This window comes from Cyprinodon tularosa, unplaced genomic scaffold (genome assembly GCF_016077235.1).
Source record: "Cyprinodon tularosa strain WSP-4 unplaced genomic scaffold, ASM1607723v1 ctg1398, whole genome shotgun sequence".
Classification (NCBI taxonomy): Eukaryota; Metazoa; Chordata; class Actinopteri; order Cyprinodontiformes; family Cyprinodontidae; genus Cyprinodon; species Cyprinodon tularosa.
The window spans coordinates 30,708-58,659 of NW_024038219.1; the positions used below are offsets into that span (position 1 = coordinate 30,708).

Consider the following 27,952-nt stretch of genomic DNA (forward strand, 5'->3'; position numbering starts at 1 on the left):
GAATAGCATAGATTTTCCCTATGAAGCTCTTCTGTTGCTGATATTCTACACAGGCATAAACTGATATGATTAAAACTCCATGCTTTTAATTAAGTCAGATCAAGCACAAATAGGGAATCAATAAAATCCAACCTGACTGAACTGAACAGTAAAAATATTAATCCATTAATTTTTTTTTTTTATGTGGATCATATCACAATCTCAAGGGAAAATAGTTTAATAAAATAAATAATATGGGTTTTAGACTTAATGTACTTGTTCTGTACAGAGTCGTGGCTAACTGCGAAGCAGAATGAATGAAATTTAGATGTTGTCTATAGATAAGATAAAAACTTTATTCCGGACTCATGGTCCAATACAGTAAATACATACATAGAAAAAAAATAAAAATAGTTAATAATAAAAAACACAAAAACAAGTACTATTATCGACTAAATAGGGACTTTAAGAAGACAGGAATACCAGTGTCTCCACAGCTTAGACTGATATCGGATTGCACTATGTGTGGTATCAGTAAGTGACAAGGTAATTTCCAGATGCATTTAACCTACAAATAAACTTATATATTTGCTTTCATAAAAAAGCTTGTATGGTATTGACACTTGCTGTGACAGACATCTCATTTGCACTGGTCCATCTTGGCTGTTTCAAAAGTAGCCGCATAGCATCATTATATGCCACCTGCAGCCTTTGTAGGTTGATTTTTCTATATGTAGTCCACAGGTGAGCGGTGTTCAGAGAGGTACAATATGCATTAAACAGTGCCACCTTTACTTTATTTATAAAACCATTTACAAGTGAAAATGTGAAATTTCCCAGCCACCCACTATAGTCTGAAAAATCTTAATAAAACCTCATGTAAAAAAAATAGCCTTGAAAAAACCACTAATAAGTAAATAGACAACACTTGTTGTAACCCGGGTGTAAATCCCAGTGATTTTCCATTTACATGTTTAGATAATGGAGAAAGATTCCAGTGATCATTCTGTGAATGTTTTTTCACTTCCATCCCCTCATTGCTACACAGCCAATTGCTGTTGAGTATCAGGGTCACATGTGCAACAGCCTATCAGTTAGGTATATTAGTTGAAGTGGGGAAGTATGAAAGACTATGGCATGTTGGGAGAAGCAGAGCTGCAGGAGCTAACTACTTAGCCGAGATGACATGAAAAAAGCTGTTTGTCTAACATACAAACTATGGAATTGGCCAGGTGTTGATGGCGAGCTGAAGGTCCAGGCCTAGAGCCCAAGAAAGATTGCACTTTGGGTGCACAAAGACTTTGGATCTCCTGCCAGGCTGGTAGGAGGCTCCTTGCAGCCAACGAACAATTTTGTTTCCACTCTGCTCTGACTTTTGTCAGTCCACAACCTGCACTGTACCAAGCACTTTAGAAGAAATTTGCTTGGGACCTTTAATCAACCCCAGCTCGGGGTGAATGGACTGAAGGGATGTGGTTTCATTAATTGTGGAATTGATAAATTTTGTTTTTCTTTTTCCTCTTTATTGTTTTGTTTTCTTTCTTTTTTGCGCATTATATATGGCCATTTGGATGATTCACTGATGTAAATATGTATAAAATTTTCCTCACTATAAATACAAAGCACTCGCAACTGCAAACTTCTAGTCTCTGTCTGCTGTTTCATGAGTTGTATCTATCTTCTGAGAACTAGCCTATTGACCTTATTTGTTATGATCCATTTGCATTAATTTAAAATATAGTATACTGTTTTTTACAGATATGCTACATTGTGTTCCCTTTTGTTTCACCCACCAAATTTTGGATAATCCTTGCCTATTTTCCATAACCAAATGGAAAAGCAAATAACTGAGGAAATGTACGCCCAAATGACATGTGTGACACATCATGTGAAAGCTAACACCTTCTGGTTTCTGAAAATATAAACTAACCTTCAAAAATTACTCAAAGTTGTTTTTTTATTCTCAAAAAAATAATAGTTTTTTTTTTGACAGCACTAATAGAAAACATGCTTAATAAAAGGCATGTCTCATTGTATAACATTTGTTCTACATCATGTCAACCACAACTGCAGAACATTTCTGTGGGGCCTTGAACTGTTGGTGTCACCAGCGTCTCCAAACCTCTCCAAATGGGCCGTATTGTGTCAAATTGTGCCATTTGACCCATAAAATAACATTGAAGCAATTTGATGCCCACAGATCAATTATGAAGCAAGTATTTTTCTACTTTTTTTTATTACTTTTTAATGACTGGTATATATATATATATTCAAGGTGGAAGGTTGGGAAAAAAAAGTATCCCACAATTTGAACATCTAAAAGAGCAATGCTCAATCTCTTAGTAAGCATTATGATGTTGTGATGTATTTTTTTCACCAAAGCATATTTTTAATAGGAGATAACATATACAGTCCTTTGCGAAAGCATTCGGCCCCTTTTTGACCTTTTGCCACATTTCAGGGTTCAAACATAAAGATATAAAATTGTAATTGTTTGTGAAGAATCAACAACAAGTAGGACACAGTCATATAGTGGAATAAAATTTAATGGACATTTTAACATATAAAAAACTGAAAGAATTGGGTGTGCAAAATGATTCAACCCCCTGGAGTTAATACTTTGTTGCGCCACCTTTTGCTGCGATTATGTCTCAATCAGTTTTGCAAATCGAGAGACTGACATTTTTGCCGATTCTTACTTGCAAAACAGCTAGAGTTCAGTGAGTTTGGATGGAGATCGTTTGTGAACAGCAGTTTTCAGTTCTTTTCACAGATTCTTGATTGGATTCAGGTCTGAATCATGACTTGGCCATTCTAACACCTGGATACCTTTATTTGTGAACAATTACATTGTACATTTTGCTTGATCATTTTGATCATTGTCTTGTTGGAAGACAAATCTCAGGTTTTCAACCAGAAAAATCTCTGGTATTTGGCTCCATCCATCTTCCTATAAATTTGAACTATCTTCCCTGTTCCTGCTGAAGAAAAGCAGGCCCACACCATGATGCTGTCACCACCATGTTTAACAGTGGGGGTGTTGTGTTCAGGCTGATTTGCTTTTATGCCAAACATACTATTTTGCATTGTTGCCAGTTTGATTTTGGTTTCATCTGACCAGAGCACCTTTTTTTCCACATGTTTGCTGTGTATCTCCGGTGGCTTCTAGCAAACTTTAAACTAGACTTTTTAAGGATGTATTTAAGAAATGGCTAAGAAAAAAACAGATGTGTGCAGTCTATGACTGATTGTATAGTCTCCCACCTAAGCTGTAGATATCTGCAATTCATCCAGACTGACCATGGGCCTCTTGACTGCATCTCTAAATGGGATTAGCCTGTTCCGCTTAATTTGTAAAGCAGAATAGGATTTCAGTCTTTAAATTTGCAAAGCTCAGATACTAGAGACATTCACCTAAAGACTTGCAGTTGTAGGTGGTTTCAAATTGTACAAAAAGGCAGCTCTACAAAGTTTTGACTCTGGGGCTGGATACTCATACATCTTCCATGTTACATATTATGTTTATAAAAAGACAGCATTCAAAACCACCTTCAGTTTTTTCCTCTAGTTTCAAATATTTACACTATCTTGTAGGTGGTAAATCACATAAACTACCAAATAAATATATCAAAGTTTTTGGCTGTGACAAAATGGGAAAATATTTATGGGGTACGAATACTTTAGCAAGTCCTTGTACTTTTATGAAGCTGTTGCTGTAGACAAGTCAGGTGTTCAAAACTAAGAAGAATAATTTAGGGTGAGCTGTGAAAAGAGATTGCTCATTCTCTGCTGCAAGTAGCTGCCACTTTTATTCAGGCAGAGGTCATAGCTCAGCTCAACCATCGAAGGATAAGGTAACTTGGGAGGAAGCGTATGATTTGTTCATCCTCGCAGCAGAAAGAGAGATCATCACATTTCTGTGAAGCAGCTAAATAGACACCCTGTGGTCACAATAACATAATCCTCCCCTTTTCTTCCTGCAGCTGATGGTGCTTACTTGAGCAGATTCATAAGGTATTTAGTATTAAGCTTGGTATATTTTCTTCCTCCCTGATCTTAGAACTGCTTTCGTTTGCATTTAGCCTTAAAACTAAATTATTTGGAAATTTTATATTATGCTCTGTTAATGCTCCAGTATTTATGAAATTAAATAATTGATTTAATCCAAAATGAAGGCAAAAAAAAAAAAAAGCTAGGACAGCATAACGGATTTATATTTAGGCAAAACTAGGTGATTGCCTAGAACCCCAAGTGCCAGGGGGCCCAATAAAACTCCTTAAACATGTATGGTTAATACAAGTATTACTTATTTGTGCACATTAATTATGTTTTTGATAAAAATCTTTTCGCTAAAATGCCATCAGAATGCTTATGATATTAAGTGTGTCTAACCCTAACCCTTTGCCTAGGGCCCAAACATTTTCTAAATCCGGCCCTGTGTGAAGTCCATCCTGGATAAAACACAATTAGATGCTTCAGTGGTGCCAAATATAAACATTACTCTCTTACAGCCTGTCTTTAGAGTGCAGTCTTTTTCTTTGATTAAACGTGGATGCTTGAGGTACACGTAATGGCGTTGCCGAGCAATGAGCATGACAGGAGGTGCTGAAGTAAATTAACAATTAGATGGTAAATAACAATTAATTAAGATGAATAGCCTTTTCTATTTAACCTATACTCTTTCAGGGCTCTTATACTTATCATCAATTAGGTCTAAGACTTCAATGAATTAGTATATCACTGAGTAATTATTTAGCAATTTGAGATAATGGTATTATTTTAGAACATTATTATTCACTGGTGCTTATCAGAATTTAAAGTACAGTGATTAGAAAAAAAAGACAAAAAAAATACAAGAGCCATTTAAAGTCAAGACAAAATGCCAACCTAATTATAAACAATTTATGACATAAATTAGGATTAAATAGGCTTTAATTAATGAAATTGTGGTAGATATGCCCTTTGTAGTTAATTAGTGAAAAAATGAAAATAAAAGAGAAAATTATAAAGTAATTAAAGAAAATAACTGGCATGTTTGATTTTTTTGAATGATTACTGTTAAACTCCTGAATATGTATTCATATTAAAATTGCTTGAATAGTCAAACTGTTTAACCTGAATTTAATCTAATAAAATATATGTAGAACTATATGAACAATACAGTTTTCAAATCAGGTAACACTTGAAATATACTAATTATTAGAAGGAAGTTGGGCAATCCTAAAATAACACTCTTAACATTAATGTTGTAGATTCAGTAAAAATAAAAATGAGCTTTTACTCATTACTCATGTGTATGCAAGAGCTGGAATTAGCACTGCAGCATGGCTGCAGTCTAGTCTACAACAAGTTACTCTGTACAAATCTCATTAGTAACAGGGTAATTCCTTTTATGATGCAGCATATAAAAGGCATTACGAAGAGCATTCTATCCTTTAAAACAACTGTTCTTACAATGATCTATTTGAATCTAAATATTTTTGTCTAATTCAGAATGGTAAACATGTTTTTAAAAATGAGAGAGCAAGACTATCATATAAAAGAAAATATAAACATTTTGGCAAATTCAACTTCTATTGGTGGTATGGAATAGAGGTGTCAAAACTACTAATGTTTATTATTCAAGTAGAAGTATACATTGTATTGATTAAAAACACTTTTGTAGAAGTTAAATTACCAACTTAAGCTTTTTATTCAAGTAAACGTGTGAAAGTACCATTTTTAAAATTACTTAAAATATAAAAGTAAAACTAATGCAGGAAAAAAAAATTGAAATGCTTTATTGTACTAGGCAACTAAAGGAACATTTTTCCTACAATTCTGGATGATACCTTCCTTTTAATATACTTATTCTTATACTTCCTTATAACTAATGGTAACGGTGTCAAATTTACCTTTGCATCATCTTGAAACACTATTTATTTTGGTAGATGGCGAACAACAACTTGGCGCAGTACTAAGTCCAACCACAAAGAAATTGTCTGGATGAAACTAATTATTTTGACGGTTTTAACGTTTTTTAAACATCAACAGGCCATAATGAAAATTTGCTTAAATGAAACGAAAATAAAGTCTATTTTTAAAATATAAGGAGTAGAAAGTTGAGATAAATGCAAATAAATGTAAGGCATAGAAGTGAAAAGTTGTCTAAAAAAGAATTACTCCAGAAAAGTATAGAAAGTCGAAATGTATACTTAATTAAGGCAAGTATTTGTACTTTGTTACTTGAAATCTGTAATATGGACGATGCTAGTATGGATGGGCCCAGGGGGAAGATTACTCTAATCATCTTCTTAAGTTATTCATACAGGCTCATGACGACTTACAGCATAATGTCTCCTCTGAGACATTGTGTCAGAGCGCAAAAAGAACTTATTTTAATTCTTGTCAATAAAATCTTTCTAATTGCTTCTTTTCTTTGTGGGAGTTTCTCTAGGTTGAATTAAAATGAGGTTTTTATTTATTAAAGAAAAAAGCATATTCATGCAAACCTGTCCATACTGTATGTAACAGGGTAACTGTAACCTGACTCTAAAATAACTTATTCTGGAAGCTGGGTTAGTTTTATGCAAAATTTAAAACATGCATATCTTCCAAAATTTTTCACTTTTATCTTGTCAGCCCAGTGAGTATTTTTCCAAAGGTCTGGTGGATCAGCCCAATGGTTTTGACAATTAAACATTTTTGTTTGATCTTTTCAGCGACAGGTTTTCCTTGAGTGTCGGCTATTTAAATAATTATTTCCCATTCTCTTTCCTTTTGTTTAGCGACATCATATATTTCCATCAGTGATTTTATATGCGCAATTTGAAGGGTCATAATAGAAGAGGTTGATAGAAATATCTTTATATTTTAATCAAGTTACAAAATTTTCTAAAAAAGCTTTTATGCTCACTTGACATGGTTTCAAACGTACAGTAAATATGCCATAGATGGGATGGAAACACAATCATTAAATAAACTCTGCAAGCATTCAGAAGTAAAGCATTAGAATTTCACATCTCTCTCAACATCTCTGGTCAGCATGCACCATCACTAATACTTGCCGACATGATAAAGTAGATCTTGGCCAGTTGCAATGCATTCATTAATCATTGATCTGTTATACTGTCACAGCTAAATGTAAAACAACTTTGTATAACGAAACCATGTAATGCAAAGCTACAGTCCATTTGATGGGAAAAAAAGGAACCTGAACATTTTTTGGCGATTGACTAAGGCAACTGAGGCTTGTGTTACTTCAAAGGACCACAAGTGATGCCACAAACTGGTGGGTGGCAGTAGTGCTCACTAGTGCTCTTTGACAAACATGGATGTCTCCAGTAAAGACCATTCAAATAACAATTACTCCTACTTAAAAACGCTTATCATTTATTGAAAAGTATGTAATAATTTCAGAAGTTTTCAGTTTTAGTTTTCAGAACCTTTTTGATCTCCTAGATTATTAAATTATGCCTTTTTGGAGTAATTATGTTTTCCTGGTGACTCCTTTCTACATTCACCAGTGTTTGCATTTTCAGCAACCCTAAAAGGGAACCCTAAAGCATTGTACATGGCTTTCCAACAGAGTGATGCCTTTTTTAATTAGCCGGCTTTATATGCTAAGCAGCTTCCATGTTAATTGTGTGGTTTTTTTTTTTTCTTTTACAGGTCAGGCAGTAACCAGGTTGGGTAAAGCCGGGCATACATTGTACGATAATTTCAATTGTTGTACTCAGCTACAGTTTAAACTGTATGACGAAACTGCAGGGTTTAAAACTTCACAGATCCCGTGTATGTTCTCACACTGTACGGCCCGATGCTCTGATGCGATCTACATGCTCACACTGCACATCCAAAAACCACACGTCGGACTCAGCACCAAGAGCTGACGCCAGTCGGACTCATCAATCTGGAAGAAGAACTCCATTGTTTGCACATGCATACTGCTAGAAGTTCTGGTAAATTGGCTCGTAGATGCTTGTAGCTCTGCTTCAACAGCAGGATTTAACCACCCACACCTCACGAGGGTGGACTGAATTTCAAAAATGTTTTATTTTCTTCTGATCGTACGATTCTTGATCAGGAGTCCAACGAAAATATTCTTGCACGACTGGAGAATCGCCCCAAAAAGGGAAAAAAGTTGTACAGTGTATGCCCAGCCTTAAGGCTTCTGAAAGTAAGGCAAAAAAAAATAATGTAATCAGTTAAATAATTATAAAAAAAACAACATTTTGTTCTAGTGGTTTGGACAACATGGACATCATCATTTATAATCTGCATCTTGTTTCCATTTAGAATAAGTTTTGTTGATATAATAGTAGGTTAGATGATCCAAAATATTTACACCTAGTTTAGTAAGGGTTTAAATACTTTTTTTAGGATATTATAGGGATGTGGAGAACTAAAAAAACATTACTTCTTATGTTCTTTGTTAGCCAATTTATAAGTTCAGGTACCAACCTCCAGGTATACGGCCCAGGGCATGACCAGCGAGGCAACCAGCAGGTCAGCCACAGCCAGGCTGACCACCAGGTAGTTTGTTGTGGTCTGGAGAGAGCGCTCCCTCAGCACAGCCAGGCACACCAACACGTTCCCAAACACAATGGCCAAGATGAGCAGGGAGTACAGCATGGCGTAGTAGTTGCGCTCATCCTCCCCCAAAGAGTCCGTGCTCTCATTCTTCTGATCCCAGCCAGGTCGGTCCGACTCGTTCCAGAGTCGCTCTGCACTGCTAAACATTGCCATGGCTTTTCCCCAGTTACATGGGAGGTGAGATACTTGGCAAACCTACCAAAACAAGAAAAGGAGCATTGTTTAGCGCTCGTCTGATAGTCACAGTACATCCTCTCCTTTGGATTCCCATGCAAACATGGAAAATATATTTCTAACAGCTCATTAGTCAGATAAGTGCAGCATAATTGTCCTCTGATGATGGGAGCACAATTTCACAACAAAGCTCCGTCTGGGAAAACTGCTTCTTAGCAACAGAAAAAACAGATAAACTGATAAAAGAAACGTAAAGGTTGAAATCCCAGCTGAAATCCTATTTTCTGCGCATCACTCCTGTTTCCATGCGACACTGTCTTTAGTTTTCCTGTTAAATGAGAAGCAGAGGTAATACTGTCATCCTTATTGCTTCCAGTAGGCACGCTTAACTAAAGACGCTGCAGAAATTAATGCTTTAAACAGCGCAAGACATTTATTTAGTTTGGTACAACTATTAAAATGATATGTTAGCTTTGTTGAGGGCTGTAGTTGCATGCTTTTGAGCAGAGTCAGTAAGGTTAACACATCACAAGTGCAAGCTACCATTCCTGAGATGTCCAGTTGGCTGTAGTCCCATTTTCTGCTCCTTGCACTTCATCTTCCCTCTCATTTGTCTCCAAACCCCCCAGCCTGGCCTGAAGCCAAACATCAGAGTGGTACTCATGCTCACACCTGTGCCTACAGAAGCAGATATAACAAAAATCTGCAATCCCTGTTAAAAAGCTAATTTAGACCTATATATATATATATATATATATATATATATATATATATATATATATATATATATATATATATATATATATATATATATATATATATATATATATATAAATTCAGCTCTTTCTTCACCTTTAATATGGTATTTATCGTTTACATTTTAACTTCAGAAGTAAATCTGTCTTGGCGGGAATGCAAAGAATAAAAGCTACATTAACCTGGTTTTATTTCAATCTGAAAAACTCAAACGGAGAGAAAAGACAATTAGGAGAAATTTATTGATACAATTACTTTGTCTTTGGCGCTCAGACCTTGACAGGAAACATAGCACTTAATTTTGATAGATATGCATGAACAGAAGTAAAGAATAGGGCTGTTCCCCCCAGGCCTGAAACTGGTGGTGGAGTGGAGATAGATGAAGTTGGTCAGTCTGTAGTCTGCTGGTTAGTGAGACGGTATGCTGAGCTTTATGGGGAGATCCAGTGGATCCAGTGATACTAGAGCTTTACTCAGGGACCTGGAAGATGGAAGTCCAGTTGGATAACACAGGTTGAGAGAACCTGTCCGTGATGAGCAAGCATGGAGCGACAGTGGAGAGAAAAAAATCCCCGTTGGGAAGAAGCCTTTGGCAGAACCAGGCTAAACATGGCAGTCTTCTGCCAGACCAGTTGAAATGAGATGCGGAACGCAGTAAGAGTCTGGGAGGAATGACACTCTGATGAAGTTTAGCTGTGATGGTTGAGGAGGGGCTGGAGGTGGGTTGAAACGGGGTCATCTGAATGAAGTCACACAGCGCATCTACCGCCTGCGCACTAGGTAGCAGACGATGTGGATCGGAGGCCTTTTAAGATGAACTTTGGATGCTGATTGGCTTTCGTGGAGGCGTGGTTCAAAGCTGATGGGCTGTGTCATAGGCGGAAGAAGGCGAGTTTATTCAGTTGAACTTCCACCTAGGCTCCATAAGTATGCACACCTTCAAATTTAGCATCATTTCATTCATTTTCAGCAATGAATCTCCTTTGGTCTCTCAGCTCCCCATGTCTTGACTTCTCAATATTTTCTCACTCTTCCTAGAAAAAGTTCCCCAAATCCATCAGCTTTGATTTTTTGTTTTCTTCAGCTTTCCTCACACAGTCCCACAAATATTCTATAAGACTTTGATCTGAAATGCAGACCAACGTTCCTAAACCTTAAATGTCTTCCATTTTAACTAATTCTATGGATGATCTGGATAAAATGTTTGGACTTTGAAGAGTGGGAAATTATTTTTTTTTTTTTATGTCTGGTTTCTTCAAGACTGACATTTATAACTGTACTATACTTTAACTGCTTTGAAAATAAGTTAAGTTCTGTTTATATAAGCCCAGAGTAACATGCTGCTACCCCTATGTTCCACTGATGGTATTGGTTATTGTTTTGGTGATGCTCCCTCACAAAATTACTTTTTTAAATTGTTACAAAATTATCCATGTTTGGTTTCAAAAGACCATAATACATTCTCATGGAAGTTTTGGAGATTTCTGTCACACAAAGAACACAACCAGCACTATCTGGAAATGTCTAACTCCTTTTGCCACAGTATTGGATCTATCTACATACAGTATATGTTGCCGTGGATTTTCTCTGCCTTTCTCCTGACAGACACCTTTGTCCATAATATCACTTTGATCTAAATTATGGGTTTAGCTAGTCAAATAGTTAATGTAAAAAAAACAAAAAAAAACTAAATGGATTATATTTGGAACTAATTATGTTCTTATGTTCGAAACAGATATTAACACATATGTTTTTTCAAAAATAACCTTGCAAACAAATCATATATTTTATATTCAGTTTTCCCTTTTAGTCATTTTAGTTTAATTAAAATGATAAATGTCACATAAAAGGCAGAAAGGGTTCTGAAATAATTTGCCATAGTCTCACTTTCTTACATAAAAATGTCTAGTTTATGTATAGGAGCTCAAAAAGATCCCTCTTATTCTGCTCCTCTCTCCCTCAAGAGCAGAAATGTAAGAATTTAGCAAAAAAGGCTGCGGGTTGGGTTTAGACCTGGCTTGCACTCAAGTTTCTAAAGATTTTCCCCGGTTTATTATTCCAGCCAGTTCCTGAATGGACCCAGTATCACATTAATGGAGAAACTGAAGAAGCAGAGGAAGTCAAGGCACTGAGACAGAAAAGCAAGAAGTGCAATGGTAAATTTTAAGCCAAAAAATATTTTTGGAAGCTGCATAACATTGCAATCATAAATTATTTCAGGGAATTGTAAAGAATGCAAATCCATGAATAAAAATAAATTTTTAATATGAGCGCAGTCAAGGGTTTATTTATACTCTGAAATTAGACTCATTTTTACCCTTTTGCTTCAGGAAACAATCTGCTGTGCATCCCATGACCTTTTAGTGCATAGTTAATGTACTCTGAAATCTGCCAGGGCGTTTTTAAAGGATGGGAGCCCTTGAAAGGACGCATAGCAAGAATGATTTATAGGCAATCAAGACTGACACAATCCGGTTGTTTTTCTGCTTCTTTGATTTATATGAAATTCATCAAATATTAACAATCGTAAAATCTTTAAATGAGCCCAAATTTCATAAACTTTTGAGAATAGAGCGTCTAATAGAGACTTCTGAAAAAAGGCAGATGTTAAATAAAGTCCATGACTATTATACAAGTGATCAAAATAGCTACTAAAGCCAGTTTAAGACGCAAAAAAAGCTCGGAATGAAGCTTACCTATAACATTTATAGTCCTTAATGGTGCTGTATTCGGAGCGCGCCCCCCCTCTTTAAACGCAAAGTGGACACATGTCACCGTTTCCCAGTGGAGAATTCACCAGATGCCATCATGGAGCCGCTTAGTCCGAGCTGACATGAAACTTATCCGGTGACAGCCTCCAGCTCCAGCTGTTGGAGCGCTCCGTGCCATTGCGCGCAGGGTGGGTGAGCTATACAGTAACTGCAAGCAGCTCTTTGACACACCAAGCTGGTTACTTCATCTCCACCGAAATGTCATCGCTCCAGAGGAGGCTGCTCACATGCGTTCTGCGCTTTTGCGCTTTGGTGTTTTTTTGCAGGCGCAGCGGAGGCGCGTAAAAGGAGCAGGAGGGGGATTGGGTAAATATTACATACAAGCAAATAAATAGTTTTTCCTTTAAAAACCATTAACATGTACGTTATCTGGTCCCAGGTTGGAAGCGATGGTGACCCTGCCTGGGTCGTTCTTTGCTGGAAGGGTCGTTTAAACTAAAATAGCTTAACGTTGGCCTCTTTAAACGAGCAATTGAGTCAGAATGAGATCGATGATGGCAGTCTGACTATTGAGGGGGAAATGTTTGAGAATGCCACACCTTTTTTTCACTAGGGGCATCTGCAAAAAGGTTTTCTAAGGGGTTGCCATGGTGGAGTAATGATGTTGGGATGGGGCACCCGCACGGGCGGTTCTAGATAGGGGCCAACGGGGCCAGTGCCACCGTAGATCATGTCCTGGCCCCTTTACTGAAGACATAATACTTAAAAGAAATTCTAATGATGATGGGCTGGAACAGACATGGTAACAGAGAGGTCATTTGGATCTATTTCATTTTTTTTCTTTTCAAATTATGGTTTACTAATTATTTAAATCAATAAGGCGATAGCTTCAATGGTATTGAGATAGGATCCCAGTTTTTATCTGCTAAATGTTTTGGGGGTTTTTTCAAAACAAATTTGAAAAAGTACTCAAATTTTTACAGCTGAATTTATCAGTTTTTCTTGAGTTCTAAGTCAGATATTTTTAAAAATGGTCATTTTAACTTAAATTAAGTGGAAAAATATGTAAAATTCCTAAATTATTAATGTATGTTGACCTCCTTTTCAAATTATGGTTTACTAATTATAAAAAAAAAAAAAGGCATTGCTTCAATGGTATTGAGATAGGATCCCAGTTTATATCTGCTAATTTTTTTTTCTAAATAAATTTGAAATATTCTAATGCTTAATTTATCAGTTTTTCTTGAGTTCTAATTCAGTTTTTATAGAAAATGGTCATTTTAACTTAAATTAAGTGAAAAATATGCAAAATTCCTAAACTATAAATGTATATTGACCTCCTTTTCAAATTATGGTTTACTAATTATTTAAAAACAATACGGCAATAGCTTCAATGGCATTGAGATAGGATCCCAGTTTTCATCTGCTAAATGTTTGTTTTTTTCAAAACAAATTTGGAAAAAATACTCTAATTTTTACAGCTGAATTTATCAATTTTTTTTTAGTTCTAATTCAGACTTTATAGAAACTTAATTAACTTAAAGTTGTTGACCTTATTGGAAATAAAAATTTTACTAAACCTAATTGAATAGAAATTTCACTTCATGCAGCTCTCTTAATACATTTGTATCCCTTGCCCTGTTTTTTATTCCATGCTTTTCTGTGCCCCCATGAAGACACTCTGGCCCCCTCCTGGTCCCCTGGTACATTTGGTCTAGAACCGCCACTGGGCACCAGTACTTTTAGCAAAGGAAATTGAGAGGTTCATATAATTCATCAATTCACTTCACTGAGAGAAAAACATTATTATCCTTGCAAGAATAATGCACAGACAGGTGTTTTCATATATTCTGTCTAATCATGATTCCCATATTTTAAGCTATTCGATAGGAATATACATTTATAAAATAGCTAAAAGACAAAGAAGTAAGAGTCGCTTTGGTAACTATGAAGCAGTAATGATATAGAGGTGGGTTCGGGTTAAGGTTAGGGTTAGCAGTAACAGGAACAGGAAAAGAAAACATAAAAAAAGGAGGAAAGATGAAAGAAAGAGGAAATAAAAGAGAGATAACGATGAAATATTTGCTTCATCACCTGCAAAGAGACATAAAAAGAACAGCACATCCAACAGACATGTTACAAGACATACAATAAAGTAACACCTAGATACTATCGCTGAAGTATAAGTAGTATTATTTAATCTGACATGTATACTGTGGTAGCTGAAACTAAGAATATTGGCTTTCTATATGGAAGGGTTTCTTTTCTTAACAATGATATTATTATGTATCCGATTAATCATGTGTGTTTGTGCTCAGTTTTAATCACTAACACAAATTGAAGTAATAGTTGTATTGTTTATCTATTTATTATTTAATTTTTAATAAACTGAGGTATACTTCTATACTCAAGAAGTCTGTTTCCTGAGAAGACAACCATGGAACCGAATAAAAGTGTAATTAGAAAGGGTTATTTCCCTTTTAAATATCAAGTTTCTGCTTGCGCGATTTTATTTTTTTTGAGTGCGTAATCTGGAAAGTAATGGCTTCATATTTCCAGGTATCTTCAAAACAGACAAAGTCAGGGAGTGAAACTCATTACAAAGCATCAGTGAAGTGCATTTTTTAAATGCAATGAGCAGCAGGAAGTTGATGGACTGTAACCACAGTGGCAACCACAATCAGCAGATCATTTTTCACTCCAAGCACACAGCATGTTGTGATTTAACTAATGTATAACTGTCCAAACGTCCTTGGGACTCAAAGGAAACATGACCTATCCATCTGCTAGTCAACAACATGCTGGATCATTTCTGATATGCTTTGTGGTGAGCTGGAAGAATCCCAATGAGAGGTAATGTGGATGTTAGAGCGAGTTGTTTGACTCCAATAAGCTTAAGTTGGATTTACCATTGGAAACCAATGCCTTTCTGATACGCCACATTCAGTAGATCTCAGTCTCTCAGTGGCATTCAGTAGAAGTGTGTAATTAATAAGACTGTTTTTTCCTTCATTAAGTGGGCATCCACACCTCTCCTACATTATCGCGGAAGGATGTGCTTGGAAAGGGCAGGGACAAGGAGAGTAAGGTAATGTATGTCCACCTGAATGAGGGACCTTGTGAAGATTAGACCCTTGATGGCTCCTCACAGAGCTGTTACTGTCAGGATCTATATCTGTCTTGACAGATGGTGGTGTGAAGGTCAGGACTGAGAGATCAGCGCTGCAAAAATAATAGAGGACTGGAATTAAGAGAAAAAATTTTTTTTTTTTTTCTGTTTAACTCTGTCTTGCTTTTTGCTGCCATCTACTGGTTGATATATTTCATTTTTCATCTGTATGTCAAACATTCCAACCATGGCCACGGACAAAAAAAAACATTTTATTACTAGATTTACTACTTCACTATTTTTTTTATGGTATACTTAAGTTTAATAATGATTTAAGAAGTTTTTATTAATAGCAAAATAAGGTTTTCATTAATGTAAAACTATGCGATTGGGTGTAAAGAGTTTGCTGGCTGCAATACTAATCTGTAAATGTACTGGTCTGGGTTATACCTTAATATTCTCTCGTTGTTTTATATAAATATATTTATATTACATTTGATTTTTCAGATGTCAAAAACTAATTTGGACTTCATCTTATAAAATCTAATTATATATGTACTGTAAAACCTATTCCCATTAGTCAGTCAGTCAGTCTTCCTTCATATGTTTTTGTAAAAGTTTTGTTTTGCTTCCTTTCATTGCCGAGGAAACTTTGGTTGCAGCATTGATTAGTCTTTAGGTATTGGACCTTGCACTTGCTCGTCTTTTTTTGGATGTACCTAGGTTTTTTTCACAACAAAGGAAATCTCTCCTTGAAGCTTTAAGTATTCGAAATAAATTACATTTAACATGTCTGCATGAAAGCAATTAAAGAGGGAAAGTGTAAATTTTTAATCTAATGTTGCTGATAATTTGAAGCAGCCTTACTTTGGGCAAAGCATGTGTAGGGGCCACCAACCCTCAATGAAGTGGTTCAGAATTTGACACTTGATATCAAGACCTCAGCTGCATATCTTATACCATTTTTCCTGTACATTTTTACCTGAACACTGCAAATACAATTTGCAAATGACACACAAAAAAGAGAAAATACAAACCTGACCATTTTTACCCCACAGAGCTCATAGTAAACTAAACATTCACAAAGTGGCAATTCTAGACACAATTTGCAATGCAAACAGAGCAAGAGGGCATCTTTTACTATATTATGAGCCACTAAGCCAAAATTGCAGACTCCTGACCTAACAGAAGAAAACTGTGAACCGATCTTAATACGACTGAAGCTTTAAGCTTTCTGGAATTTCTAAATAATTGTCAAAGGAATCGTAAAGGCAAAATATGAAATTGGTCCAAAGTACAAATCAGTTATGTTCTCCTCTGTCAGTGCATGTCTTTACGAAAAATTTATTTACTATTACACAGCAAAGAATGATCTAAAAAAGAAGGAAAAATTAGTTAAAAATAAGAATATTTACACTTCATTTGAGCAGGTAGTTATGATGATCTAACAAAGGACTGAGTATTTGTACTTTTAAAAATTATATAAGATTTGAAATTTTAAAAAAGTTAATGGAGTTTTTTTTTTTCTTATTTTAAAAGTTTTTGCCATGGTTAACTTGTTTGACCTGCCTGCTATACTTAAGGGAAAATACACTCATTTCAAGAACATTTGGACATTTAATTTTCAGGACAGAGGCCAGGTAGAGTTCTGTGGGGCACTGGCCCCTAATGCCCCTGTCTAGAACCACTCATGCATTCACAGAAAGAAAATCTATTAAGCCTAAAAAGCTAATTTTCAACTTGATTGGCTGTGATGTGCAGGTTGTTAACGGGCAGTGGTGGACGAAGTTCTCATCTGTAGTACTTAGTAGTAGTAGTACTGTAGTACATAGTCAAATCTTACTCAACTATAAGTAAGTTACACGGTCAATAATTCACTCAAGTTTAAGTATTAAAGTATTCATTTTGAAAATACTTAAGTATTCAAAAGTACATGCATTTAAAAGTTTTCAAAAATAAAAATTACATTTTCTAATATCAGTACATTTCTTTCTGATTTTCATAGTAATTTTAAAGAACCTTGTAACTTTCAGAAACCACCTGGAAAAAAACTTAACCATAAAGATGATACAAAAAAATATGGAGAAAACCTTTGATTCTTATTTCTTATTTAAAAACAAACCATTAAAAAAATCAGGAGTGGTTAGATTTTCCTCATACTCTCACCAAGCTCTCTTCTCAACTCTGTCTTGAGAACTCATCCTACTCAATTTACAATCCTACTGAGTTTCTCACATTTGTGGAACGTCATGCAAATCTCTAAAACAGTGGTGTTGAAATGTCATTTCAAGAAAGAAAAACAGCAACAGAGGATTACAAATCTAAGCTGAGCCAAAAGGACCAAGTAATTCGCAGCTTCCTGGAAATGGAGTGAAGTAGAAAATACAATATTTGACTTTGAACTGTAGTGGTGTGAAATTTATAAGTACCCCCTCAAAAAAATTCCTCATGTAAAGTAAATATACTCAAAGAAATAACTTAAATACAGTAATCAAGTAAATGTACTTTGTTACTATCCACTGCTGGAAATTAAGCAATGCTGAGAACACTCTTGGATGTGGATGATGTGATTGAAGAGGACTTGAAGTAAACTGTCATGAACTCAGAGGTCATATAAATAAATATTTATGCATAGGACTACGAATAAATTACATGATAAAGTGGCACTATAGAGAACTACAATCATGTTTATATAAATATTTAAATAAAAAAACTTGTAACCTAAGAACTTTTCATTTTTAAACCCATGCATAAATAATTTAACCTTAACCTTTAACCAGGTTTGTAAAGAATTTTAACCGCATAATAGTTTACCAATGTGCTGTACAAAAAGAAAAAACCTAGAGACCAAAAATAGAACAATTAAACAGCTATAGGTTACCACAGGGTTGTATTCATAAAGGATGTCTGGCCACAGAGGCCCAACGTGGGGAAACTGTGCTCTGCTTCTTTAATTGAATCAAAACGACAAAGAGCAAATGAGCTCTTCTGTCACTGCACATACCCCACGAGTTTAATCACGCTAGCGGGTAGTGTTTAAAAAGGGGCTCAAACAACGTAAATTAAAGCTACAGTGTGTAATTTTCAGCGACATCTAGCGGTCAGACTGCAGACTGCAGCAACATGAACGTCTCCCCCCCACCGCTTCTCCCCCCCAACAGTACGGCGAGCGTTACGGGACAAAATGTCTTCCACGACGTCGGAATCACCTACTGTACCTTCTCAAGTGATGAGGTTTGTTTACATAGATAATTTTACAGATAGTATTTCATTAGTCTGTGTAGGGTATAGATTTCATGTAGACTTTAGATAATAAATATACTCGTTATTTTTTCTACATCGTTGTGACGTTTTGGTGAGCTGCTTTGCATGGTGATATAAACAGACGAAGTAATTGTAGTCATTAGTTTAACAGCGAGATTGTGTTCGCTGGAAGAATATATATTCCCCGTTTACAGAGTCCAAGTCTTGTTTGTGGCACGGGGGTTACAAGGCGAGGGAGAGGAAGAGGACGAGGGCAGAGAGGCCGTGGTGGGCGTGCAGCTAGGGCCAGGCGAGGGAGGGGAGCCAGCGGGGTGAGAGCAGAGGAGGAAAGGCTTGAAGATCTCCAAAGGAGCCGGAGAGAAGTAACCGAGGTATATATCCAGAAAATTATTTTACAGAAAATTACTGAATCATTACCTGTGAAACGTCAGGGACGTTGCTGAATAAGTATACTGGAGAGTAACAGCATCATCACGCAGCATGTTATTGTTTTAGACAGGTCTGAGCATCCTGTACTCCAAAAACTGCAGTGATATTAGACAATTGTGTGTGTAGGATTAATTACCTGTCCAAGAGAAAACTGGCAACTTGAGCGTCACTTTGAAAACCTTTTTCCTCCATCAGTGACTTCCATCGTGTAAATGCCGTGCCAATGTTGATCCGTGTTTTTTGTCGTTTCTTGTCACGCTTGCGTTTATTCTCGTCGTGTTTCCGCTTCTTAGATGACGGGGGTTCGGTGTCCGCCGCTTTTCGTTGTGATACAGAGTAGGCATGATCCTCCATTCGTCTGATGTTTGGCCACACAGTGCCAAACAGTTTGCAAAGTCACTCACGCCTGCCGCCTTGTTTACCTTTCTTGTTACTGAGGCGCAGTATACCTGCTTCTTCTTCTTCTTTGGTTTCAGGCAGACTAAACGCTTCTCAGACATAATACTGCCATCTACTGTTCAGTACCGTCTCAGTTCATCTCTCTTAACTTGCCGTAGTTATTTTCGAGCGTAATGGGAGATCTCGCAATCGCTAGTTTGTTGCCTCTGCGCTTGCCGTAGCGCAAAGATGTCAGCCTCCATGGCTGCGAGACCCGCTCCTATGTAATTATAAATAACGAATTCTAAGGCAACGCAAATATTAAGGTTAAAAGGCTGAGCTCATAGGTGATGATAAATAACATAGTTATGTATAATATATTCAATTTCTGACTTTATATGCCTGTAATTATTACACACTGTAGCTTTAAGTGAATGTGATCAAATGGATTTTATTAACTTCATAATTCATTCCGTTTGATTTGATCACCTTTCTGCAGGCACACTGAATCCAGATTGCCTCTGCAAAATCGGAGGCAATTAAGTTTCAGACGAAAACAGATGAAAAACTTTTGCCCGTTGTCAGACCCCAATTGGGTATATTAAGGAATGTTTTTGGGTCAATGGCATTTAACAATCACAAAACCACATTTAAAGCTCATTAAAAAAGTGGAGGATTTTTGTTTTATGCAGCAAGATATATCAGTATTTTTAAACTGCTTTGAGCATCTATTTTAACCCATACAAAAAAAAAAAAGAAAGCACTAAGCAATGAAATCAATTAGCAGCTCCACTATAAATAGAATCAAAATGAAGCCTGGAATGTGATGGCCTCATGTTTACTGCTCTGGTTACAGACTCCATGGTTTGGTTGCATAAAGCAATTGGCATCCATTGTAATGCAAAACAAGGCAGGTTTTTATTAAGGGGTTCCTTCAATTGCTTCTTTCTTTATTTAAAGGTTAAACAAATCAGGATGGGAGCAGAACTGGTGGCACATGGTAACTGCTCCAAGGCAATGCCTGGGGATTTACATTGCCTCACCAAGACAACCATACAGACCTCAAAGGAAAGGACATCCCTGCAAAGCCAGTACAGGCTTGTCGCACTTTGTTCTATATTTTATTTCTGAAGAGGCAGACTTGCTTTATTTCTCTAAATCTAAAAATTCTTAATATAGCACAGTTTGACAGTGATGGAAAAAAAAGTGTTTTAGCTGAAAACCTGCCCAATTGTAAATTATATATGAATGATTCTGCTTTGTGTTTGAGATCTCAGTTGTTCAATCAGTTTAAAACTTTCTGTAGAGGTAAATTTAAACTCTACTTCAATAGTCAGAGTAGCAGATAAAATCTGAACTCATAAGCCTGTAGTTTAACATGTACACTCACTTTCTACAAAGTATTTCATCCTTTCCATTTGAAACAATAGATTACTTTGTTGTTTGTCCAATTTCAAGTGAAGTTTATGCGGAAATATGATGATTTACAGAGAGTTTCTGATCCCATGTGGTTCATTTATATGGAATTATTTCTAAAGCGGAGCTATTTAAAGTCAAAAGTTCCAACTTCCATTGTGCTGTGGCTACCAACATAGACCTTTGTGCACTGAACTACCCAAAGCCATGAAGGGTTTTTTCTCACAGTTATGAACTCAATGTAGATATCAAAATATCTCCTACAAAGGGTTTGGCATGGTTTAAATACTTATGTGATATTTCAACAATCCTAAAACCCTACTGAGGTAAGTCTTAAATCGACCACACTTCCAGATTTTTTTACCATTGCTCTTTCCCATCAATCTATTTTTCCTGTTTCATAAAAAAAAGATACAATTCTAACTGAAAGTGATTAAAATGGTGCTTATGTTTTTAAAATAAAGGTTCTTAGAAATTAATGAAATAAATGTTTAAAAGTATGTTTCCTTCAACAGAAAAGGAAATCTTTTTGGAAAACAAACAGAATATCCAATGTGCAACAAGAACAAGGTTTTATTCAGACTAGGATGTTAAATTGTCCAAGTCCTGCTTGGAAAACCTTCAGCGTTTGCAGCAAGATGCTGTGTATCTTCTATAAATCCTTTTGCCACTATCTACTGGGAAAACAGCATCTAGCAAATAACTTAAAAAGTTTATAAATAAGGCCGGCTCTGTTCTAGGGACTCCTTGGGAGATGATTTTACAGGGAATTTCTCCGAAAAAAAAAAAGGATCAGCATGATCACCCTCATCATTATACTGTTAAAGCATTAACAGATTGTCTTCAGTAAGAGGCTTCTCCAGACTTAGTGCAAGACAGACCTCTACAGAAGATCCTTCCAACCAACCCTAGCCCTTTATAATTGTAACATCTATACAGTTAAATCTCCCATTTTATTTTAAAATCCTAATTCTGACGTCTCACTGCCATTATGGTCCAAAGCTCAATAAGACAGATGTGGAGGACTTTAATATAAGCATATGAGAGAGCTGAGCCTGGTTCTGCTGGAGGTTTCTTCGTGTTAAAAGGTAGTTTTTCCTCTCCACTGTCGCTACAAGCATGCTTAGTGTGAGGGATTGCATCCGAGTCAATGAGTCATTGCAATCAACTGGTTTTCCTTAAATCGAAAACTTTGAATCAATTTGACTGGATGATCTGGTTGAACTGTAAAGTGCCTTGAGACGACGTGTTGTGAATTTGTGCTATATAAATAAAATAAACTGAAACTGAGATCAACCATATTACCTCAACAACCATAGATTTTGATAGTTCAATTTTTATATATATCACAAACCAAAGGTTTGTTACAGCCTTGCTGTTCCCTTTCCAATGTCTTCCTCTAAATCAAGTTCAGGTAGAAAAAAACCAAAGATTCAGCCATTGTTTTCATTTTAATTATTTTTTCTCCTCAATTTAAACTTTCTCAATCTTACCAGAAGTTCACAAAAGAAGGGTTACTGATATCGGTTTCTTCATGTTCAGTGGTGTAGAGACTTTAAAGAAAATGTTTGCTGCAAAATCATCCAACGCAGCATAGTAATTAGGAACCTACAACACTCGATTTCAGCTGCAGAAATAAAATTTACTGTACAAACCTGTATGATTATTTCAAAAGGAAAACTCCAGAAAGAGACCTTTTAAAACTTGGAACACTTTATTATCATGAAACATTTTTACACTGAGCACATGTCCTACGACTTTATCTAGAATAAAAGACACTTTCAGTAGTTACCCAGATTTCATAGTTACTGTCATTAAAATCCGTAGGTTTAAATAAAGCTTCTAAAATGTCATAACTTAAAACAACCAAAGTTTCGCAAGCTGCCAAAGTGAAAAATGTTTACGTTTTGGAGTGTTGCTTTAGTATTTTGCACTTCTAAAAAGCTGTCTCTGATGGCAAGTAGATTTTTACTGGGATTCAGTTTCCTTCCTGCTCAACCCAGGCACTATATCCTCCTTTCAGATGTCTTGCCCTGAGAAAAAGACGCATGCAGGAAAAAAAATAAGGGGTTATCTCAGCTCCTGCTTTGTCAACGATTTGTAAATGGAGATGTGCCTGTTTTTACCTGTGAAATCCCAGTTGACGAGCAATGCCCAGAGCCTCAGCGCTCCTGATGCCGGTTTTGCAGTGAAACACTATGTTGGCATCATCTTTCCCAGGAGCCTTGACTACAAACTTCTGCTGAAATTGCTCAGCAGGCAGCTTCAGAGACTCCTCCACAACATCCACTTGAAAAAAAGAAAAAATCAGTCATTGCGAAGGAAATGGTAAAGATAAACCTCTAGATAAATCGCTTTGAACTAGACTGTACATGCATTGCTACTTACATGGAAGGTTGACTGCTTGAGGAATGTGGCCTTCCTGGTATTCATCTGGGTTCCTCACATCAAAAAGCTGAATGTTACGGCTGGACAGCATGGACTTCAACTGTGAGGGGGTCACTATTGACGCTTCTATGAAGAAAAAGAGAGGTTAAAGGTCATAGTTACAATGTTTTTATTGAAACAATGACATTTTCCAGTCAGCTCTTCCCTGATGTTATGCTAATGAGCCTCCAAACAGCTTTTTATCACTTCACCAAAACCTGGTGGCGCTTTTAAAAACAGCTTGTAATAAAGATTTTACATCAAATGCAACAAGAGTTTTACTCAGCACTCTCTAAGATACAGTTTTTCAGAAAAAACATCAAGGTTCATTATATCTAAAGGCCTGTTTCTGAATTGCACGTCTGCAGCATCTATAAGCTATAATTATCAAAATCTTGAGGAGAAACAAACCGACTTCAAATCTTTCCCTCAATATAAATCTACCTAATCTATTGCTACTATAGGGTTTTCACGGTACCAACATTTCAAACTTGGTATCTATACCAGGAAAACATTCAACATAGATATGATTGTCGATACACTACCATGGAGATAAAAAAAAAAGAAAGAAATAATTAGAGGCATAAAATTTTTTTTTATCAGCATAAAAAATCATTCTATCTCAGCATGGAGCATAATTTCTAAATAGAAACACAGTTGCTATTTAAATAAGTGTGCAAATTAATGCAAACAATTTAATTCAAAAACACTTTATTAATCTTAAAGGGGAATTTATTAATCCAAAAGTAAAACAATTTAATTGTAATCAGAGTTTGCATGAGGAATTATTATTTTAATTCATAGATACTACAGAAAACTAAAATTTAAGAATAGCAAAAATAGTTTTGAAACCGATTACAGCATCAACTATCGGCACTTTTTGAAGTATTAATATTTTTGACAACCCTAGTCCATACTGACATGTATTGATTATTTTTCATCAAAATCTGCTGAGGAAATCCCGTCAAAGAACTCTCACAAACCAAATGTTAGAATTTGTAAACCAAATAATGCATCTTTAAAACTATTTGAAACCACATTCTATGTCAAGCAACTTCTCACAGAATTATAATACCCTGTTCAGTACGTCGAGGCAAACAGCAGCCCAAGAGAAAAAAAATAAACTTTTTCAGAAAATGATTGCATAACAGGCTAAGCTAAGGTTAAAGGGTTTATGGACCAGACTAGATAAGAAGGACTTTAAGTTTGTACATAAAGAAAAAATAAATGCTCAACTTTACCGTCTTTGTTTACATTCCGGAGAAGGTTTCAAGATACACTGATATTGAAAAGTCAGAGCATTTCTTGTCTACCTTTTCACATTCTTCTGACTTTTCACTTTTTATAATTATGTATTTTGTTAATAATTTTGAAAGGTGGTATAAAGTATTTAATATAAGTTTATATATAATGTTTAGTCTGTGCTTTTAGTGGTTATAGTTGTAAAAGCTGTCAACTATCAATAAAAACTGTGGTGACCAAGTTCACTTTCAGAGCACTGGAACTTTTGTCAGGTGTATTCTTAATGTTTTGGGTTTTTTTCTTTTAACTGTTTTTAAATCATCCAGAAAAATGCTTTACTAACCAAGGATGGATGATTTTTACTATCTACAAAACAATTTCACCAACTTTAGTAAAGCCAGCTCCTGCATGTTTCCAGCTGCTTTAACATCTTCTGTGCTGCTGATGAAGAATTTCAGTTAAATGTACAACTTATCCAAAAAGTAAATTCCCAAAATCAGAATGTCAAACAGCTCTGATCAAAAACAAAATGTATGTTAATCAAACACATAAGGCTGGGTGTAAAATCAGCTCATAAAAATAGGTTGTAATCTGGTCTGACAGCTGGATTCCTAAGGAAGAGTGTTACACAGTTGATAAAAAAAAAACAATGCAGGTTTCCATGTAAAACCATCAGTCACCGTGACTGAGCAGAAAAGTCTCTGAACGTTCAGAGGTTAAGGTGAACAAGCGTTCAAAAACATTAAAATACTCTCGTAAAATCAAACCCATGGCTCAGCAACTCCCACAACTTTACAGGAAGAGTTAGCCGTTTCCCAACTTGCCGTAAGCAGAAATGCCAGAATTAAGAAGCAGACTTAAAACATTAAGCAATTAGAACATAATATCTACCAAAAAACGAAAAGAAAAAAAAACAGCTCTTATGTTAAATATAAATGTCACATTCATGCATGTGTGCTTTCAGAGGTGACTCCAGAAGGACACGGTCCTATAAAATCTCTTTTTTATTTCATTTACCGTCGTCATATGTTCCTCCGCATGTTGGAGTGGGGGTGGTGTAACTCCGGATAAACGAAGCTACAGTCGGATAAGACCTTCGGTTGACTTCGGTAACAACTTGACATAGACTTCGTGACCCCAGGAGGGACAGCATTATGAGGACAGGAATAGTGTACAGACTACTGTGCGACAAGATCATCACCAACTGAATATGACGTACAGTACGAAAGGATTAGTAAAGCCGGGTTCTTCTTCTTTGGAAATATAAAAGGTCTCCTGGCTGCTTCTTTGTTTCGAAAGGTACGAAACCGCGACAGCGCCCCCTCTGGATGACCACCAACTAGCAGAGGTGTCTTCTTCTTCTTCTTATGGGATTTTATGGCGGTTGGCAGACTTGTGAATTGTGCATTACCGCCACCAACTGATATGGAGTAAAGCAAGAAAACAGGAAACGATTCACCCCCCCAAAAAAAAAAAAAAAAAAAAAAAAAAAAAAAACCTGTGTAACTTAAACCAACATAATACTAAATCACATTTGCCCATATAATTTTAATTTACTCTAGGTCATCTTAACTCTGCCAGTTTCTGATGGTCCCATCGGTCCTCCCATCATACTTCCAACCATCTCCCAGTTCAAATCTTTAATGTCCAGATATTTTTCTGCAGCCTTCACTATTATTTTGATTTTTTCCGTTTTTTTTGTTGTCTGTGCAGTACAATTAATAACTTCTACCATGAAAAGAACAAAATTTGTCTTTTTAACAATAAGTGAGTCTTCATCAATTTTTAGAGATTTCTCTAGAGGTTTGGAATTTGCTGTGTGTTGAACTGTAGGTTTGGGTTTTTCTGACTGAGATGGGATCCTTTTTGCAGCTTCAGCGTAGGTTATTCCGAGCTCAAATTTCATTTTTTTAATTTCCTCAGACCTTTTGCTTGCTTCACAGCCGCGATAGGCAGCAGTATGTTCTCCACCACAATTACAGCATTTTATTTTAGCTTCTTTTCCACATTTTCCGTACTCATGTTCTCCTGCACACCTTCCACACCTCTGTTTCCCTTTACAAACTGCTGCAATGTGACCGAATTTTTGGCATTTGAAACATCTCAATGGTGGAGGATTGTAGATTTTGACATTATAGCTTATGTAACCGATGAATACTTTGCTTGGTAATTGCTCTTCTTCGAATTTAATTAGCACAGATAAACTGTCAGATCTTTCTCCGTTTCTTGTTGTTTTTAACCGTTTTACTTCTTTTACTTTTGCACCTCTTATGTTTTCCAGAATCTCTTTTTCAGAAATTTTTAGAGGAACTCCTCCAATGACTCCCCTGCTGAACTTTTTGTTCTCCATTAAGCTGCACTGAACTCTTATCCCGTCAATTTTGTTGATCCGTATTGCTTTGCCTTGCTGGGCGCTGTCTCTGCAGATAATTAGCAGGTCTCCACTGTACAGAATTCTGGCACCTCTGACTTCTCCGACAAGTTTATTGATGGTTTTTGTTAAGTGAACCGGATTCCAATTTGTAAAAGAGTCTGCCTGATTAACGACTTTGAATATGACTTTGAATTCATTTTGTTGTGCTGTGGAATGTATGGAATGATCATCACTGGATTGTTCTGAACTAGATTCCCCTTGAACTGATCTCTGTTTTTTCCGCTTTTTCTCATTTTTTGATGTTGCTATCTTCCAACCTTCATTGTCACTATTTCCCTCTTCCATCCCACAAGAATCGCTTCCTGTTTCCTCACTACTCACGGCCCAAGACATTTCTCCATAAGCAGCTTCAAAACACGCGCCATGCACCAAACGACCATCCACATGCAATCTTTCCGGCCTTCCACCTCCCTAGCAGAGGTGTCTCTTCTCGTTGATCCCTTTATTGTGGTTATACGGAAGAGGATTATGGCCACTGAAAAAAAAAATTGACAGATTTCTGAATTTTATTACATCTTAATCGTAGAATTCTGACTTTAATTTCAGATTTCTGACTTTAATCTCAGAATTCTGACTTTTTTCTCAGAAATCTCACTTAAATTTCAGAATTCACGGTTATCTCTGCTGTGGTCGCGAGGGGGTACAGCCTAGACAGGTCGCCAGTCCATCGCAGGGCAACACAGAGACAAACAACCATTCACCCACACACACACACACTCACAGCCAAGGAGACTTTAGAGAAGCCAATTAACTTAACAGTTATGTTTTTGGACTGTGGGAGGAAGCAGGAGTACCCAGAGATAACCCACACATGCATGGGGAAGATACGCAAGCTCCATGCATAAATTCCCCAGGCCAGGAATAAAACCCAGAACCTTCTTGCTGCAAGGCAGCTGTGCTGCGCACTGCAACACTGTGCAGCCTTACAATCAAATAGTTTTTATTAATGATCTGTTCCCCTTGAAAGTTATATTAAAATCAGAGACACATCCATCTCCTTGTTATTTTGATGCTAACTTCAAATTTAAATAGTTTATTTAATTAATATCTTACTTATCT

The 27,952-nt window shown here is 36.2% G+C and overlaps 2 protein-coding genes across 2 annotated transcripts in view; both read right to left on the reverse strand.

The window, feature by feature from the left end:
- LOC119778832 (D(3) dopamine receptor-like) overlaps positions 1–12,710 on the reverse strand; it is a gene marked incomplete at its 3' end in the record, with an annotated part of 37,780 nt that extends 25,070 nt beyond the window's left edge. Inside the window, exons 1-2 of the mRNA XM_038278219.1 lie at positions 12,180–12,710; positions 8,422–8,748 (exon numbers count right to left, since the gene is read on the reverse strand). Of these exons, the coding sequence (XP_038134147.1) occupies positions 8,422–8,706 (285 nt within the window). The remainder of the gene's footprint in view (positions 1–8,421; positions 8,749–12,179) is intronic.
- Positions 12,711–22,482: 9,772 nt separating this feature from the next.
- Positions 22,483–25,729, reverse strand: LOC119778831 (thiosulfate:glutathione sulfurtransferase-like). Its single transcript, XM_038278217.1, has 4 exons — positions 25,477–25,729; positions 23,179–23,304; positions 22,917–23,079; positions 22,483–22,823 (listed from the first exon to the last, which is right to left on the reverse strand). Exons 1-4 carry the CDS (start codon positions 25,655–25,657, stop codon positions 22,769–22,771), a joined length of 525 nt encoding a protein of 174 aa, XP_038134145.1. The 5' UTR covers positions 25,658–25,729; the 3' UTR covers positions 22,483–22,768.
- Between the last annotated feature and the right edge of the window lie 2,223 nt (positions 25,730–27,952).

What these genes read in the sequence shown, in the direction of transcription:
- LOC119778831 (XM_038278217.1), bottom strand. Translation starts at nt 25,657, where the DNA reads ATGATCTTGTCGCACAGTAGTCTGTACACTATTCCTGTCCTCATAATG. An exon ending in CGGAGGAACATATGACGACG is followed by an intron (nt 23,305 to 25,476) that starts GTAAATGAAATA and finishes TTTTCTTCATAG; the next exon opens with AAGCGTCAATAGTGACCCCC. An exon ending in TCAAGCAGTCAACCTTCCAT is followed by an intron (nt 23,080 to 23,178) that starts GTAAGTAGCAAT and finishes CTTTTTTTCAAG; the next exon opens with TGGATGTTGTGGAGGAGTCT.